The sequence below is a fragment of the Vombatus ursinus genome, unplaced genomic scaffold (genome assembly GCF_900497805.2).
Source record: "Vombatus ursinus unplaced genomic scaffold, bare-nosed wombat genome assembly UNPS02014832.1, whole genome shotgun sequence".
NCBI lineage: Eukaryota > Metazoa > Chordata > Mammalia > Diprotodontia > Vombatidae > Vombatus > Vombatus ursinus.
In genome coordinates this window covers 12,979,614-12,998,860 of record NW_020954610.1, presented here as the reverse complement: position 1 = coordinate 12,998,860, position 19,247 = coordinate 12,979,614, and the positions used below count along the sequence as shown (strand labels likewise).

At 35.9% G+C, this 19,247-nt stretch overlaps 1 protein-coding gene across 2 annotated transcripts in view; it reads left to right on the top strand.

The window, feature by feature from the left end:
• LOC114025753 (testis-expressed protein 10-like) overlaps positions 1–19,247 on the top strand; it is a 65,231-nt gene that overhangs the window by 17,961 nt on the left and 28,023 nt on the right. The window contains exons 5-9 of one of the 2 annotated variants that reach the window (XM_027839245.1): positions 7,283–7,395; positions 8,992–9,224; positions 11,052–11,187; positions 13,369–13,544; positions 14,666–14,843. In XM_027839245.1, the coding sequence (XP_027695046.1) occupies positions 7,283–7,395; positions 8,992–9,224; positions 11,052–11,187; positions 13,369–13,544; positions 14,666–14,843 (836 nt within the window). Of the gene's footprint in view, positions 1–7,282; positions 7,396–8,988; positions 9,225–11,051; positions 11,188–13,368; positions 13,545–14,665; positions 14,844–19,247 lie in introns of both variants that reach the window. The other variant, XM_027839244.1, reaches the window with a different exon arrangement.

Sequence of the window (19,247 nt, the reverse complement as noted above, 5' to 3'; positions counted from 1 at the left end):
CATTTCTCAGCTTTATTGAATTTAATTTTCTTTTGATCCTTGCTAAGAGTTACAAATGTGCAAGAGATAAAAAGTTCTCATCATGAAATCTGTCGAAGTTAACTAAAACAGAAGGTTTGATTTCCTTTTAGTTTTCTTGTGTTGTTTGAAGTACTTGTTACTGTATATTGGATAGTAAATGCTAGTTCATGTATGTACCAGCTGGTTCATGAATACTTTGCATGGGAATGAAGAGGTTGCTTATGAAGTGTGGGACTCTAGGTTAGGGTTTGGGGTGGAACTGCCGACTGTGAGTCATAAATAGTCTCAGGGTATGGGTAAGGTTTCAGTTCCTCAGGTGTCATGAGACCACTTTAAATTCTTTTAAAATGTTCTGTGCTAAAGAGTACAGACTTTAATAAAACAGCTTTTGATATTCTTTACAAAATAGGTGAGCATGTAAACTATCTATTGATAGGGTGTAGCTAAGAGAAGTACTATATGTTATTTTATTTTTAGTAATTTCTGTGTATTTATTTTTGGAAGAAAATTTATTCTGAAGTCAGTCACCAAAAAAGAGCATTTCCATACACACAGCAGCACACAAAGAGGTTCTTTGTGAAACTATAAATCTCCATTTCATGCCACTTGCTTAAAACACACACACACCCGTCCCCCCCAAATTCTGCATGTTATTTTCAAATCTTTCCTATAGTCTGTGTTTCCTTCTGTAGAGAAGTATTATAATCTCTTTAATATGCATAAATATATATCAGTAGCAACTTCGAGTTAGAAAGCTGATGGGAGGTGTGATGTTTCACTTTTTTAAGAATTAAGTGGAAGGTCGTTTCCTGATTGAAGATAATTTGGTCATGGAAGCTTTTCTGTTATGGTTATAGAAATATTTCCTGTGCAGTTTTTGTCTCTGTTTCTGTTGAATGGTGTCGGGGGAAAGAAGCAATAAGAGCAGAGTTGTAAACTGTCAGAGGGCAGATAAGGGAGAGTGATTTTTAAAGCTGAAGCACCTATAACTGGCAGCAGAGAGAAGGCAGGTAATGCTTTGATCCTGGACTTAAAGCCTAGGTGCTATGCATATGCCCTGGGAAAGGCTTTTTATCATAAAATGAAATTTGGGGTGAGGTCATACACATTCTAGTCAGCCTGTGGATTATACCCTTGCTAGATTAAGTTACAATTGACAGTACTTAAGCATGAGAGCAAAAAGTTCGAAGTGTACTTTTTTCTTTAAAGGTGTATGACAAAATAAGAGCTTTTTTTTTCTTCCTGTATTTAGCTGTTTTAATAAATTGCTATGGCCGTTCTAGTAATGAGATTGTAAGCTGGCCACAGCAACCCTTGAAAACAATTTATCATGTAAGAGCAGTGTTATCTTATGGTGGAAGAAAACATACCCACAATAACAAAACTACAGTATTGAAAAAAGGATTTTGTTGTTGTTGTTGTTAGGAATGAATACCAATTGTTATCTGAGCCTCAAATCAAGACTTTTAGCTGAGACCATGTAAAAGGGAGCTATCTTAATTTCAGGAAAAATACTTAAGAGGGAAAGTCCAGTGATTACCAATGTCAATGAAGCACTGAGAATATAAAAACCTTGATAGAGAATATTTAGTAACCTAGGCTTATATCAACAGTAAGTATGGAAATCTGAGAGCTGATCTAAAGGGGAAAAAAAAACCAAACCAAAATTGGAAATGATGTGGAAAATCTTACTAAGGAGGCCCCCTGAACTTTCCAGTAGTACTTAGGTGACATAGCTTCATAGAATCATGGATGTGTCAGAAGGAACAGCAAAGACCATCCAATATAACCTTTTTGTTTTATTTTTTTTTTTAAATATAATCAAATTTTATTTTTTCCATCAGTGAAAATCATCTCTCCCTTTCTTCCCTCACTAAGAAAGAAAAAAAACCAAAATCCTCTTTCAGACATGTATGGTAAGATGTGTAGGCAAACAAAACAAATTCCCACATTGGCTATTTTAAAGATGTTAAATGGCTGAGCCTGGTCCCCCTCCCCTTGTGCTTATATACTTCACTCATGTGATTCATGTAAGTGTTCATTTTACAGATGAGGGAACCCTGGCCCAGGGAGGGTTAAGTGACTTGCCTCGGTAGCAACAATAGTAAACATCAGAGGTGGATTTGAACTTTGGTAATTTGACTAGTGTTCTTTCCCCATTTTAGAAGAGGGAAATGTTATGAAATTATCTGATATATACAAATCTTATTTTAGCCTATCTGTATTCTAATTTATGTGGATACTTGACAGTGTAACGAGTTGCAACCCATCCACACTTTATCCTATAAGTCTATGTTCCTTTCCTTGGTGCTCCCCTGCCCCCATCCTTAACGCCTCACATTATATAGATAGCATTGATAAACATGATTTGCACTGCCTATTTATCTGACACTCTTGGAACATAATCAGACCACCTCTTTTTAAGATTATGTGTCTTTCTGATGAAATCCTTAATGCTGCTTTTCAAGTACAACTCTTTATTGGTAATATATTGCAGCCTGATATCCACAACGTCCCATTATTGCTTTAACATGACCTGTAATCTTTGCAGATTAATATTCCATGATCCACAATCATAAGCAACACTGGAAGACTAGTGATATTAAAAATGATGGATCATTATTTCAAGGAGAAGGTTAGGGTCATAACAGTGCTGCACAATTTCCCCAAATGCAGTCCAGCTTTCCCCTTTTTTAATTCTATGTTCATTATTCATCAACAGTGTCTGTCCAGAATATATGTACTATGCTAAAAGACCAGTTTTCTGAGATGTCACTCAAACCACAGATTTCATCTTTATCCACTCGGTTTTTCTTGTGTGGATGGTTAGGCCCAGCTTTTTTTGAGTGATTATGGATCTCATTTAGGAAGCTGTGCAATGCTATGGGGCTTGAGGCTCCTGTTTCCAGATGACATTGTGCTGATTGCAACTGGCGGACCTCAGCATCCACAGAGGAATTACTTTTCAATTTGGACTTTATCCTGGACATCCTCCATGGTGGTGGCAAATACTTTTGGTGAGCATATGTCTCCCTCTTTTATGCCTCATGCAAAATTAATCATCAGGGGGTTATCAAAATTATTTTTTGTTATGCCTTTCAAGGAATCTTGTATGGTTTTGATAAACTTGGGAGGCAACATGGGAGAGCTTTTTAAGGCAGGATTTTGGTCTACTGAATCAAATTCTTTGGTTAACAGACAATAAAAAAAGTGGGGTCTTTTTTTCTCTGCATTTGATAATCAGTTGTATGTCCGTAAAGAGCTGCTTTAGAGTATCATTTGCGAAAGCTTGTTTGTTCCCTTTTAAAATCTTCATCAAAGCATCTCCTTGATGCATACAAGGATTATTCTCATAAAGTTTCAGTAGACACAGGAAAGAAGGCATATGGAGATTGATAGTTATTGCTGTTTTCTTGTATTTTTTTCATTTGTTGTAAGTTCATAGATTTAGATTTACAAGGGATTTTGGAGGTTATCTAGTTCAGTTTCTTTGATTTTGCAGAAACTAAGGCTCAGAAAGAAAGCTTAAGTGACTTCGTCATGGTGACTTAGGTAGCAGTATCCATGGTTTCAACTCAGAGTCTTATCTCTGAGTCCAGATCCAGTGTTCCTATTTCTCTTAGGCCTTTGATGCCTCCCTACTTTCAAATATGTTGAGAATTGATCACTCCCTCTCAAAGCTTTATAGCCTGAAGAATGGACCTTTTCTTTTGTATACTTGGTCTGGTCCAGTTTCTCTTACTGTCTTTATTTTCTTTAGTGCTATCTCTATTTTTGATGTAGCAATATAATGGCTTTGATTTTGGAATCCAGAAATGTTGGATCCATTGTCATTGATGGGAAAAAGAGTTCGTTACAAAGATCTTAAGAGCACTTTTGTATTTTTTGTTTATTCATTGTTCTTCTGTTTGACCCCTTGGTTGATCTGGCTTATTTGGATCTCTCATCAAGAGTTCTATAAACATGCTTTACCCTATACTGTTTCTTGTTTGCTGCTTTATGAAATGATACTCATTCTGTTCCACCAGCCAGTCCACAAAATTCTGCTGATAACTTGATATTTAACTGGTGTTGCTGTTGGCAGCCATATTACTTGCTTAGCATGATAGTTGAAGTACTTGATTCTAGGTTCTTAAAGTATATGATCCTAGGTTCTAGAGTCTTTTTTTCCTCTTTGATTTATATTGGTTAAATTTCCTTAATAAATGGTAATAATCTGTATGAATGTCTATTCTTTTATCAATTTCCTTTTTTTGGGAGATATCAGCAACTTGGTCAGACTGGTGTTGTCTTAATTGCATGTTACATCTTTTAAAACTTCTTCTAATGTACCATATATTTAGATCTTTCCTATAACAAATCAGTGTTCTGACAGTACTGGGGCAGGTGATTTTAAAATGACTCTCACATATATAACCAGTTTTTTCTTGTCAAATGATAATTAATTTTGCCTTTTGGAGGCAAATGTTATTTGACACTAAGCTGTGTCCAACATCTCCTCACTCTTCTTGAAGAAAGTATTCATGATATTCTTTTTATCTTAATTCTGAACCGTGTTTCCTTATATTTTTCATCATGTTCCTCTATTTTTACCTTTGCATTGAAGTCATCAGGTTTTAAAGTATGTGTTGATTTAATTTGGGGAGTTTTATAAAGTTCATTAACTGGGCTCTTTGATTAAGAACTGGAAAGGCCCTTAGAAGTCATCTAGGCCAATCCTCTCATCTTATAGGTGAGGAAAATTGAGACCCAGAGAGATTAAATGATTTGTCCGAGGTCACACAGGTAAGAGTCAGTATCATAATCCTGGTACTTTAATTGTAAATTTAGCCTTTTCCTCACTATATCTACCATATTCCCTCCATAGAATTTCCTTACCTACTGGACCTCTGCAATAGATGTTGGTGCATAAGCTGCCGGTATCTTCTGGATGCTCTTTTTGAAGATGTTTTTCATGAGTATTACAATATGAGATGACCAAGTGTCCTATGAAATGATAGTACTTTGGTGCCTTTGGTCATGTAGTATTTGATTCTCTGAGATGAATTTGTAAGCCATCCTTCCATTTAACTTCAACTTTTTGTTTTCTAAAGTAATTTTTAGTGTGACTTAGAAGACTGCTAAGATTCAGTTCCTGTACTGGAGTGTGTAGTAACTAGTTCATTGGACAAAGATCCCACTCTTAGAGTACTAACAGTTAAGTGAATATTTATAGATGGTCTGGAAACTTGACTCTTAATACCCTCTACCTCTGTTTACCATACTACCACTATTACTGAAGAATCAGAAGGTGGCTATACTGGACTGGTTTCTTGCATTAATATATTTTCAAAGAATTTTACCACCAATAATTTTATCACCAGCTTGTTGGTGATGAACCTCTTCATATTTAACTAGGCTGAGTACAAATCTCTTGTAAAGATTTTACTTGAAGCTTTTTCAGTATGGCAGAACCTGCCAGATATTAGGCTTTACTGACATGAGAGCCTACAGGGGTGGGGAACCTGTGACCTGGAGGCCATGTGTAGCCTTCTGTGTTCTTGGGTGCAGACTTTTGACTGAGTCCAGGTTTTACAGAATGAATCCTTTTATTAAGGGCATTTGTTCTGTGAAGTTTGGATGCAGTCAAAGGGCCGCACCTGAGGACCTGGAGGGCCACATGTGGCCTTGAGGCCTCAGGTTTCCCACCTCTGTCACTCATCTGCCCTAGTGAGACATTAGAGTTGGGCAAAAAAGCATTTTTATTAAAAATTGATTTTCATCACTTCCTTTAACTAGGCTTTTCTCCTGGCCCCTTTCACAAAATGGTTGGAAAGACTTCATATAAGTAGGGAAGGAACCCTAGAAAATCAACTTTGGGAAGCTTAAAGGGCTCACTAACGTTGAGTTCAAATTTTAAGTCAAAGATTGGAGCTTTAGATCTTTCCCAGAATTGCTTGGCATGTAATTAGGGATCATAAGATTACTTCTGTACATATATCTTTTTGGTCTTTTCAACAGTTGGGAAACTTCCCTAGAAACAAGTATATGGCATTTTTAGCAAATTAAAATTTTTGTTCTTCAAAATGAAAAAAAAGTTCAGTAAACTATTATCAGGTATGCTTGTGGATTGTAATATTATAGCTAATTAGGGCAACTTAGTTAAAATTTGCTGTTTGCAAGTTTTGTACAGTTAAGAATCAGTGAAATGTATTGTTAATTCTGAGGGCTCATCAGTAATTTTTAGCATTTTTCAGTTAGTCTTAATTAAAAAAAACAATCATTTTGTATCTCATTGCTTCATTTGATGTTGTTTAATGAATGACTCTACTTATTTTTATCTGAAAATTTCTGTCAGTGACACAGTATATTTGACTCAATGCCAGTACCTAGTTATCTTTCAATGGAAATTGCTTAAAAAGTGAATCGTTATACATTTTGATAAATGTGGAGGGAGTGTCCATACTTGAGAATACTAGAAATACTGTTTAGTTGAGTTTTATAACAATTCCTATGTGTTTCATAATTATTGCATTAATTGCTTAGGATCTAAAATTTAATTTTTGTGGTATCTACTTCCAATGTAAATTTTAACCAACAGGACAGCTTTGAAAGTTACATGTTAAACTTACATAATTAAAAAGAAAAGCAATCAGTTTACAGTAGAGATTCATAGTTTCATGTAAAATACTCTTTCTGTTTGACTTTGTATGTGGAAATGCTTATTTTATTTGGTGTTCAGAATAATAGAATAAAATTTCACTAAAGTTTAATTTGGCTGCAAAATAAGTTGTGAGTGACTATAATTAATATACTTGACAAAGGCTTTGAAGGTGAAAATGGTAGACCATACCAATTCACTTTACTTTTATTTGGATTGTCATTAGCAGATGTCATTTTTAGTAATTACAAGCATAGCTAGGGGACAGGTAGGTGGTGCAGCGGATAGAGCACTGGAACTGGAGTCAGGAAGATCTGAGTTGAAATTTCACCTCCAACACCAGCTGTGTGACCCTCGGCGAGTCACTTACCCCCTATTTGCCTCATTTCCTCATCTATTTAAAAAAAGAGGGTACATTGGAGAAGGAAATGACAAACCACGCCATTATGCTTTGCCAAGAAAACCCCATGGTTTCATGGAGTCACAAAGAGTTGGATACGACTGAACAGTAGGTGGAAAGGAAACTTTTTAGTTTCTACTTCTAAGTTTTATTTTTGACTGTTAAGTAATTGAACGTAATTTTACTCAGATTTTTTTAATGTTGCATTGTCTTTTTAATAGGAAGTATGGCTTCGAAAGAATTACCTTCTTGATTTTAAGCACCATTTTATGAGTAATTTTCCTTATAACCTACAAGAAATAATGAAACATAAAAGGAAAGAATCAAATAAAAGGTATTGTTTTCCATTATATAGAGCTGGAAAAGGAATATATGATCTGTAACTTAAAATTTTTGAGTTAAAAATATGAATGTATCCTTCATAAGTTATTTTTAGGTTACTTACATTTTAATTAATCATTGTTAAAATTACTCTTATTTAAACTAGGACCAATATTCTATTAAATACCTATTTTTCTTTTTTCGTTTTGGGAAACTTAATACTTTTTAAAAGTATATTTTTATTAATTTTTTTTGCTTTTCATATCACCTTCATTTCTAAATATATTCTTCTTGTTTCCCTTCCCTGAAGAGCCATTCCTTATACCAAAAAACAAAAAAGAATGAGGTCAGTTACATTACATTACGTGAACCTAGTCTGATATAATATGCAGTGTTTCATTTCCATCATCCCCAACTTCTTCAGGGAGAAGCTTATTTTGATATTTAAATGTCTTTGTAGTTCTTATGAAACAAATATTAGTGATAATATGTTTGATCCTGAGCAAATTTTATTCTAGACCAGTTTCTGGATCTGACACTTAGGAGATGGTGACCTTAAGCAAATTATTTAACCTGTTTGAGCCTCAGGTTTCTTCATCTATAAAATAGGAAAACAATTGATATTAATAAAATTTTGTATAGATAGATGCTATGGTTCGGAGAAAATAAAGGTCATTTCTCACTGGAGTGAACAGAGATTTGTGGGGAAATGTTGTAATCTAGTAGGGAGGTAGCTCTTGACTTGGTTAGGTTGGATCAATACTATTGTAGTTCCTAGAGAAATCCATTAAAGAGTATTAAGTTTGTAACAGTGGTCCAGGAAATGGAGATTAATTATGATGTCTCATAAAACAGGAGAAAAATGTGAATTAGACTCATAGTGTTAAGCCTGACTCCACGCTCAGCACTTTATCCACCGTGCCACCTAGTTTTTTAAAAAAGTTCTATTGATAACTTTTAAAAATATCATGGACATTCCTGATAACACTTCCTCTCAGTTGAATGCCCTCTTATAGAGCAATATTGTCAAATGAGATAATATTTGTAAAGCTCTTGTTACACTGCCTGGCACATAATAGGCACTTAATAAATACTTGTTTCTTCCTTCTGCAGCAAAGAAAATGTTAAGCAAAATGATCAGTAAAGCAACTTTGTTTGATAGTGTTTTTAGTATTCTGCTCTTGTATGTACTTCCTTCTCTACTGAGAGTAAAGAAGTGTGTTTTGTTCCCCAGAACCAAGGACGAAGATTAGCCATTGGTAGTAATATGAATTCATTATTATTGCATCAAATTTTGCCTGCTAACAAACCACTGTGAAGTATAGGCCAACGTATATTTTGATATATTGATATATTTTTTACAATGGTTATATTCTTTAGTTCTTTCTAGATTCAAACTGAGAGTTGCTTAACCCGTTTCAGGTCTTCACCCACATGTGACTCCATAATTAGATAAATGTCTTACCAAAATGGTTATTTCCAACATGTTTGCACTTGCTATTGAAATTTGCACTTTATTAAGGGAGGCAGTCTTCTTAATATTTATTAATAAGGTACCTCATTATAATGGATAGACTGTCTTATAGGGTTTTTTTTTTTAATTTAGCAGCAAGTACGTGACTCCCTTAAACAACGTAGATCATCTTTTACTGAATATAACTTTGTGTGATATCATGGTGTCCTTGGCAAGTACCTCAACGTTGCAAAATGACTTTGATTGGATAGAAATGATTAGGAAATTTGTAACTGAGAGTTTTGAAGATGGCTACAAGCTCAACAATAAGCAGTTGAACAGACTGCTTGGGGTGACATGGAGATTAATGCAAATACAGCCAAATAGAGGTAAGTAATATTTCTAAAATTATTCTGTGAAATAGTTGTGGATAAGATGGTTTTTATTTGTACTCCTTTCTTGTGTGTTTCGGAGCTCTTTAACTCTTTACTACTTGTCTCTGGAGGAAGAAGCTTGACACTACCGAACAGTTATCGGGCTTTGCTTCCACTCTTTATGGCTACAAGTTTGTGAGGCTTAGATAAATCAATATCTTTAACTTTTAAAAAATGACTACTCTCTTAATTCTTTCATTCACCAAACACTTAAGAAGTGCCTACTACGTGCATAATCCCATGCTAAGTACTGGGGATTCACTGGCAGAAATGAAACAGTCTCTTCCCTTTGGAGGTATACATTCTGCTTTAGGAAAGTCCACAGATGAGTTGATAGATGATTTGAAGAGGGAGAAAGTACTAATAAGGCTTTAAGGTCCTCTGCAGAGATTGGTGTACTCTGGACTAGTCTTCTCTCCTGGTGTCCACACAAAGCTTTTTCTCCCCCCCCAGGATTAAGTCTTTAATAATATGTGTTATTTCCTACTAGATTTTAAGTCCCATGAAAGCAAGGATTTGTCTCATCTAAACCTTGTATGTCCCCAGCACTTAACACAATGCTGTGTATACAATAGATACTTCAGATTTTTATTTATTTATTGGAAAAAACTTGGACTAAATTAAGTACATTAAACACTCTGAAAAGCTCATAAAGAAAGGACATCTTGATACTGATAAAATCACAAGTCTGAACTCCCCTCCCCAAATACAATTGGTGTACTGTTCTGTGCTAATCCAAAAGAAGAAAATATTAGCACCAATACTATACTTTTTAGATTTTAATTAGACTAGTTCTCTAAGAAATGTGACATGCTTTTCATGTGATTATAGAACAAGAACATAATAGGTGCTTACTAAAAGTTTGTTGAATTGATAACTTTAGGATAAGCCTTTTCTTTTTTCCCTTCCATGCTATAATGGGTCTGAATATAGTCAACATCTCTAAAATGATGTGTATTTGAAAACATATAGTTATAGGCTGAAAAGTAATTAAGTTATATTAAAAAATATTTTGCTGCTAAAGTTGAGGGTTTGGACAGGAGAGTACACAGTATAATTGATCTGTGGCTGACCTCTTGGAGTTTGGGGTGGACCACACTCCCTGTCTCCAGTGGGTTAATATATGGGTACTGTGCAGATTTCCAAACCCGCATTGTCAGACCATGGGGACTAACTATGTTACATCTTCATTCTCTCCCTCTTATTGTAGGAGGCTAGTGCTGGAGTGAACAGGAGCCAATTAGACCACAGTTATATTACCTGTTAATATTTTGTACAGGCCAGCTCTTTTGGGAAAAAGTTATCTATATTCTGGGTATGTTTGCCAGAATAGTCTGTTAACTAATAGTTGTTTTCTAATTTCTTCTTCACTAGCATTTCTGCTTATATTTTATTCAAAAAAATCCTTTTTTTGATATCTTCCTTCTTCTCTCTCAAGTTCCACACTTCCGGTCCACACTTGATAATCACTTTAAACAACTGGTACCATCTTAATTGATCTGTTTTGTGTTGTCATTTTTCTGTCAGAGAAAAGGATAACACCTCTCTTCATTTGCTAGTTGTTACTTTGACAGTTAGATCAAACACTGTGAATCATTTTTGTGGACCATTCAATGCACTGGATTTTCTGTAGTATTTCTAATAAAATTTTATGATCATGAGTTTCCTGTAATAAATTTTTTCCAAAGAAAATGAGGACTGATCATATGATTATGATGCCAAAGTTCATGTTTAATCAATTTACATAAAATTTGTTGTAAACTCTTTTCCTTCTCCTTCTAGTGGCAACAGAGGTGCTAATCAGGGCAGTTTATACACTTTATCAACAGAAGAACCTCCTTGTTTCTGTCCGTTCTTCACTTCTGAACTTCTTTAGTAGCATTTATCAGAAAGAAGAAATGGGTCCTCACAAAATCAAGTAAGAAAGGATTTTAATTTGTTAATTTTTCATTCCTAGGTATAAATTTCCTATGGTGATATTTCTTCCTTTTTGGCATGTTGTACTATAGTTCAATTAAATGATTGCATAGAACAGTGTAGTGTTTCTTGATTAATGAATCATTTAGGAATAAAAACTTTGAAAGAAAATGAATGAAAAAAAAGCATCTAAGTACACTCAAGATGGAAATAGAAAATCAAGACTTACCTGCTCGTAAGGAACTCACATTCTAATTAGAGGAGACAACTCATAAAGGAATGTTCAGAAATGAGAATGGAAAAGCTTAGGATCACCTCTGAGATGCAGTGGAAGCATATATGGCAAGGCCCATGAGAGCTTTATAGTTTAGATGTCATGGCTCAGGAGTCTGCAGGACTCTATAGTATGGCACCTAATAAAGCCTGGCAGGCCAGGAGGCATCATGGACTGTAAGGACCAATCATCCTCCATCTTATTGGAAGGATTGTATTTGGTAAATCCCTGCATATTTAAATGGTGTGAGAGGCCTTCTTCACCCTATGTGAGTGGTTAATTGGAGAGACTCCTGCCCCAGCCTTTGAGAAAAGGAGAGTGCTTTTCCAGGCTTTTTTTCTTGGTGTTTGGCATCTAACCAAGAGGAGGTAAGAAAGATTCAGCAAGCAGGTTGCAGAGAAGGAGAGATTCTGGTGGCATCTGGTCAGGGATCTGAAGTCAACAGGGTTTGAACACTTAAGCAATTTTTAAGTAAATCATGTCATGTGGCTTAACGGCAGGCTTCTTAACTAAGTTGCATAGATGTATTATTTTTAAAACAGCTTCTTTTTAGCTTAAAGTTTAGTTTTGATTTATAAGTAGTTGAAGACCAGGTACTCAGGAAAACATGCAATATTTATGATTGGTTGTGGGTGGGTTTGGTGTAGTAAAGGAGTTTGTGGAGCATCTGGATGACATTTTCTCTCACTGTCCAAGTAGCTGCTCACTTAGAAGTTTCCACTTTTGTGCACTTTTAACTGTGCCCCATGCCCTCTACTATTGGTGTGGTTGCAGAACATATAGGTGCCTACCATTGGGAAGCCTGACAGTGCCAGTCAGGATGAAACGGCTGTTATAAGGTGTGTATCCAGGATATAACAGCCTCCTGAAATTTTGGATCTGAATTACGCTCTTTGTTTCTCATTATCAATTTGGGGATGAATTGTAATACTAGAAAGATCCTAGATTGGATATTGAGGCATCATGAGAGGAAATGGAGAAGATTCGGGGACATGGGTGGGCTTTCATTACTAATCCTGATTTGAAGGTAGGTACTCCAGAGGAGAGAGCGTGATATTGGAATATGTTAAAGACAATTCATAATAGCCCTGTGAAGTAGGTATTATCTCTGTTTACAAGAAGCCAAGATCCTTGGAGGTCACAAGCCTGTGAATGGTGGACTAGGTTCAAATGTGCATTGTACTCTACCAAATGGTAACAGGAAAGAGATGCTGGGGGTGAGGAGGCAGATCTGTGATTACATTGGTATGGGGAAATCAGTCTCCCATTGCAAATTGGCACCTTCTCTATAACCTATAGTCTTGGGGGCATTGCCTGAGTCATCAAAAATTTAAGTGATTTGTCTAGAGTTACACAGAAAGTATGTGGTAAAAGCACAGCAAGAACTTGGGTCCTTTTTTTTCTTTCTTTTTCTACCCCAAGCCAGTTTTGTATCCATTACGACTTGTGGCCTTTTCAGACACTGTCTTTACTACCTGTTCTCTCCCTGGTTAGGAATGACTTTAATTTATTAAGAAAGGATTCAGTTACATTGATTGTATTCCATTTAAGGAGGCACTGAAGAATATTACAGTAATTTTTATCACAATGGAATAAGAAAAGTTTTAACTCTTAATTATTTTAAAATTTTGCTTAAGTGGAACAGTACATTCTCCTACCATGTCAGTCAAATGAAGAGCTCTGTGATAGCTCCTTCAGAATAGAGATTGTTTCATTGTTTTATTTCTATCTCTAGTAACTAGCACGGTGCCTGGCTCATAGTAGATGCTTAATAGATACTTGCGATTGATGCATATTTTTTCATTATTTCAGTGTTCTTAAATATGCCATTTGTGGTTTGTTGGGGTTTTTTTTTTTTTTCATTTTCTTAAGTAAATGAATTATCTTATCATCTTTGCCCTTTTTTAGGAGCCGAAGTAAAGTATTATCTCGTTGGCTGGCTAGCTTGCCCTTGCAGCTTGCTCAGCTTGGCTGTAAAAACCCTGAACTCTCCACTCAGCTTATTGACATCATTCATGCTGCTGCGGCACGATCAAGTAAAGAGTTACTAAATAGTTTGCAAGCGACAGCTTCTCGGATCTATGGTACGACTTGAGATGTTTAACAACTTCTTCTGATGAGTGGTTTCTGTTTTTTGTTTTGATATCACCTTTATTCCCCATTTCTGAATATGTCTCATTTTCTGAAGTAGGCAAAGTAAAATATTCTAGGGTAGCCTTTTCTTTCTTCTCATTTGAATTGAGTGATTTAGGATATTAAGGCATAATTAGTTGAAGAAACTTAAGATATTCACATAATTCTAAACCCAATATGTAATTTTCAAGTTAGTAGACTCAAAGGAATTATAAAATATTGGTGACTTGGAGTAAACTTTCATTTGTGGATACCTTAGATGTGATTGCTCCACTTGAAACTATAAAGTAGTCATTTAATTTTCTTGTAACATGAGAACAAGTAGCTTAGTATCTAGGAGAAATTTTTTTCTTTGAAGTTTAGGGAAGTTAATAATATCTTTGTTCTTTGAATCTTTAATCTTCTCCCTTCTCCCTCCCCTTCCTCCACCCTCCAGTGAAACTCATAATTATCCGTGGAGGAGACAGTACTTTTTTATTCAAAAATCAGTAACATCAAATTGTACTATGACATATTTACATCATTAATCACACGTAAAATGAGCCTTTATGCTTTTATTCACCACTTGTGGGGAAGCACCATTTAAATAAAATATACTAAGCTTAAAAAACTTCCTTTTTCAACTCCTTTCTGAATCACAGAATTGTTTCCTTTCTGAAAAGGAAAATTTATGGATCTGCTTATTGTAACGTTAAGCATTGTATATTGCTGCTAGAGAGTAAAGTGGAGTTATTTTAAAAATACTTTCTAGTACTCTGGCTCTTAAAAATGACTAGAAATTAGTATTTTGCATATCTTGGCCTATTCTGAACTACAAAGCTAGGGAGGTTATGGAATGTCCCCCATTAAATGATGATCAGGGTATTTTTTGTTTTCTGAATAAAGAGACCTTGAGAAAAGATGTTTTTATGATAACAGTTGTTATAGTAACTCTGCATTTCTAAGTATGGTTCAGAAATTGCAACATTCAGAATAATATGCCTGTATTGAGTATTGCTAAATCTTTCTAAGTGAATTCCTTTGACTTCTTACAGTTTTTATACTTGACTTTAATTTCTCTTTGTCTATTTAGATCCACAAGAAGGCACTGTGGTTCTTCTTCCTGCAGCATCTCAGCAGCGTTTGGTCCAATTGATATATTTTCTGCCTTGTCTACCTGCTGATTTACTGTGTCATTTAAGTCATTGCTGTATTATGGGAAGACTTAGTTCAAGTTTGGCTGCTGCTGTTATAAGGATACTGCATATGAGGTAGTATGCTCAAGTGAACTTTATTTGTATGCTAATTTTCCCCCTTACAGTGATTCTAATTTTGTACTACACATTTTCTTCCATCACTAACATTTTAAGATTTGTTATTATAATTGCTTGGTAGGATAAATATCAAGTGTAGAAAGTTAGGTTTTAGTAATTGGGACAGTGTTAATGATTTAATGGTTTATTTCTGGTATTGTAGCAACTTAATAAATTTTAGCTGCTATATGATATAACCAGAAATTGACTGTTTTCAAGTAAGACTATATTGAGGTGTTTGATTGGTGGGTTATAATTGAGGTTATATGACAAATATCATCAAAATGCGGTGTCCACTTGTAGCTTGGCACTGTACCTAATGCTGTTAAACTTACAGAATAGAACATATAGAATGTAGACACATTAGAGAATGGAATGTAGATACATTAAGGTGTAGAATTTAGTGGAATATTTCAGCCATCAAAGTGTAATATTTTCCTCTCAGAAAACAAACTGGCTAACTTAGATTCCTTGATTTTGGATATTTTGGATAGCTAGGGGTTGGAAACTTTTGGTACTTTAATATTATTTTAACGGGCCCTTGGGGTAATAGCACTCTAGATCAGTGACTCTGAAGCTTTTTTTACTCATAATGCAGTGTTCTCTGCCATGAAGAATTGTACTACGCTGAACCTTTGAGTGATAACATGAGAGGTTCCATTTGGGGAGACCCTTTCCTGTGCAGTTTTTCCTCAATGACCGCAGATGTTTTGTTGAATTCTTTGGCAGTTCAAGGTCTGATGTTTTTTGAGGTGAAACTTAAGTATATAATAGGCAAGTTTTGTTTATTTTATGAATACTGTATTTACCATACTGTCTGTTCTGATTAAGTAAAATTTGTATTAAACAATTATTTATAGATTTTTTTTTTAAATCTGCAAGAATATTCAGTATTATGTGGCGTACTTTGTGAAATTCATTGCTTTAGAGGTGACTTAACTTGGTCGATAACTTTTACCATTGTAAATTGGTCTTGCTACCATATTCAGAAATCCTAAAGCAGTGGTTTCAATTTGATCGAATGCAACCAAATGCCACGTAATGCAACCAAAGTTATCTTATTCTGCAGAGCATATTATAATACAGTATAACACAGAAATTTAGGGGCTCTAAGTTTAGATGTGGAAGAACCACTGGGACACGTGAGATCGCAATTTGTTACTGGGGGGGGTGTGTGTGTGTGTGTGTGTGTGCGCGTGCGCGCGCGCGCGCATGCGCATGTGCCAGAAAGAGCAAGAGGCTTGGAATTTGACAAACTTGGTTCTAATCTTCCACTTAGCAAATTGTTGATTGCGTAACATTAGACAAGTCATTTTTGCCTCTCTGGACTTCATTTTCCTCACTTGTAAAATAAGGAGATTGGACTAGGTGATCTCTCAGTTTCTTTCATTCACATGTGGGATAGCTGGTGGTACAGTGCACCAAGCTCCGGGCCTGGAGTCAGGAAGTCCTTCAAATCCAGCTTGGGTACTTCCTTGCTGTGTGACCCTGGGCAAGTCACTCTACCTCTGTTTGCTTTAATTTCCTCAACTATAAAATAGGGATAGTAATAGGTTGTTGTGAGGATCAAATGAGATATGTGTAAAAAGTGCTAAGTGCAGTACCTGGCACATGGTAGGTAATATATAAATGTTAGTTGTTATTATTATTAATAGCTTGCATTTATGTAGTCCTTCAATGTTTGCAAAGAACTTTACGTGTTATTTAATTTGATCCTCACAATATTAAATATCTGAAGTGGGATTTAAATTCATGTCTTCCCAATTACAGGTCCAGCACTCTAGGGAAAACAGAGTCTTCAAAGTATGGCCAATGAGCTTGTTTTTCATTTTTGGAAAAATTTTAGAAAGAATCATTGACAATTTAGTTGGTGAACACCTTGAAACGGAAGTAATAATTACAAGGAGATAGCATGTATTAAACTGTGCCTGCCCTTGTAAAAGGACCCTTATGTACAAACACATTTATAGCAAATCTTTCATAATGGCAAAAAATTAGAAACTGAAGGGTTGCTCATCAATTGAGGAATGGTTGAACAGATTATGGTATGTGAATGTGATGAAATATTCTTGTGTTGTAAAAAATGATGAAGAAGATGGTTTCAGAAAAACCTGGGAAGACTTGTACAAACTGATGCAAAATGAAGTAAGCAGAACCAGGAGAACACTTTACATAGTAATAACAATATTGTAAATACAAACAACCTTGAAAGACTTGGGACCTCTGATTGTTACCATGGAAGCAATGGTGGTTCCAGAAGATGAAACATTCTGTGCCTCTCCACATAGAGAGGTGATGCATTTAGAGTGAAGATTAAGGTATGTTTTTTCAGACATGGCTAACGCAGAAATTTGTTTTGCCTGACTGTACACATTTGTAACGAATTTTTATTTTCTTCCTTTTTTTTTTGGTGACTGAGTGGGGGGAATTGTGAGGGAAGGAATTAGGATCTGAAAATAAAATAAAATTGAAATTAAAAAAAACCACATAGCATGGCTTCACCAAGAACAGGTCTTGTCAGATTGACTTCCCTCCCTACCTGTCTCTTTCCTGTCCAGAATGGTTTCGATATAATTTTATCTAGATTTTTAGCAAGGCTTGTGATGGCATACCTCTTACTATGCTGATAGGGAAGGTAGAGATGTATGGATTAGATGATAATATAATTAGATGGATTCATAACTGGTTGGCTGGTTGGACTCAGTAGTTTTCAGTTGTTTAATGTAAACCTGCATGTTCAGTGGAATACCCCAGGGATCTGTTCTTGGCCTTGTGCTGCTTAACATTTTTTAATTAGTTACTTGGATAAAGGCGTATCTGGGAAGAATAGTTAACACTAGATTAGAGTCAGTATTCAGAAGGATCCGGACAGGCTGTATAGCATTGGGCTGACTCTGTTAAGATGAAGTTCAGTCGAGATAATTAGAAATCCTGCACTTTTGTGCAAAAATTCAACTTTACAAGTAGAAGATGGGGAGGGAGCACATGGTTAGACTTTATTCTTATCAATGGTGTCCTTGGGGCAGTAGCTTAGTAATCGAATCTGGTTCAAAGGATGTGGATATTTTGAATATTTTGTTTGCATAATTCCAAATTGCTTACCAAAGTTGTTGTACTGTTCCACAACTCCACCAATAATGCAGTAGTGTACCTATGTTCCCACAGCTCCTCCAACCTCGACTATTACTGTCTTTTGTCATTGGAGTATTTTGAATTGTGTTTCTCTTATTAGTGATGTAGAACATTCTCTGATGTGGTTAATAGTGTTGCAGTCTGAGAGGTTGAGACCCCTCAAACACCGGGGTACAGGACAGGGTCGTCTGAAATGAATTCACAGACTCAGGCATCTTTAAGTCAAGGTGGCAAAGATTTATTGTTATGCTTTTCAGCAGGCAAGGATTCTTAAGGAACCTGTGAGAGACTGAGGATGGAGCTAGGGTGTATATGGGAAAGGAATGCTAGGGATACTGATTAGGTAATCTAAAGGTCCAGGTGTCTTTGGGAGCTATGGATGGGAAAGTACAGGGAGTATACCAGACAGGGAGGGAGATGACAGAGGTATGGATCTTGGGAATCTGGCAGGAGGAAGAGTTCTTAGATCAGGCAAAGACAAAACTCCTTGGGCTGGGCAAGGCACCCTTCTGTCTCTGTCTTGATGAGAGAATGCTCTGCAACAAGGGAAACCTTTCTCACAAGATAGAGACTTACTAAGGAATTGAGAGGCTTCCAGAGACATGATCTGAATGCTGGGGCCTGAGCAGCCCAGCACTGTCTCACCCAACTTTGCGTAGCTGCACCAGGAAAAGGTCTCGCTGGGGCCCACGCATGAGAAATTGCTAGGCACAGTGTCCTTGGGCTGGGGAGTGATTGTCAGAGACAGTATTTCTGAGACTAGGGAGAAATTGGGGTCCAAGTGTAATCACAAGCACCCCATCAATAGTTTGCAGTCCTTTTGAGACCATTTTGTTCATATCCTTTGACCATTTTATTTGTTAAATGTGATTTTTAATGTTAAATTTATTTGTTTGTTTAAAGAATGGCTTTTTATTGTTACAGCTATTTCTTAATTGTCTTATGTATTAGATATCATTTTATCTAAGAATTTTGTTAAGGTAGGAGTCTGCTTCCAGTGTGGAGAATGTACTGTCCCAAACTTTGGGGGTTTTGTGTAGCTGTTTTCAGAGATACTTCTAGAGACCTGTAAATTGTCAATTCTTCCTAGGTGGTATGATCAAAGGTGAGGTGTTTACTCTTTTCCTGGCCTGTGCTCTGGTCTGTGAATGAGCACAAGCACTCTTTTCTGCCTTGGAAGTGTGAGGAGGATTCTCTCTCCATCACTACCACAAGCCCTGGGGCTGCGCC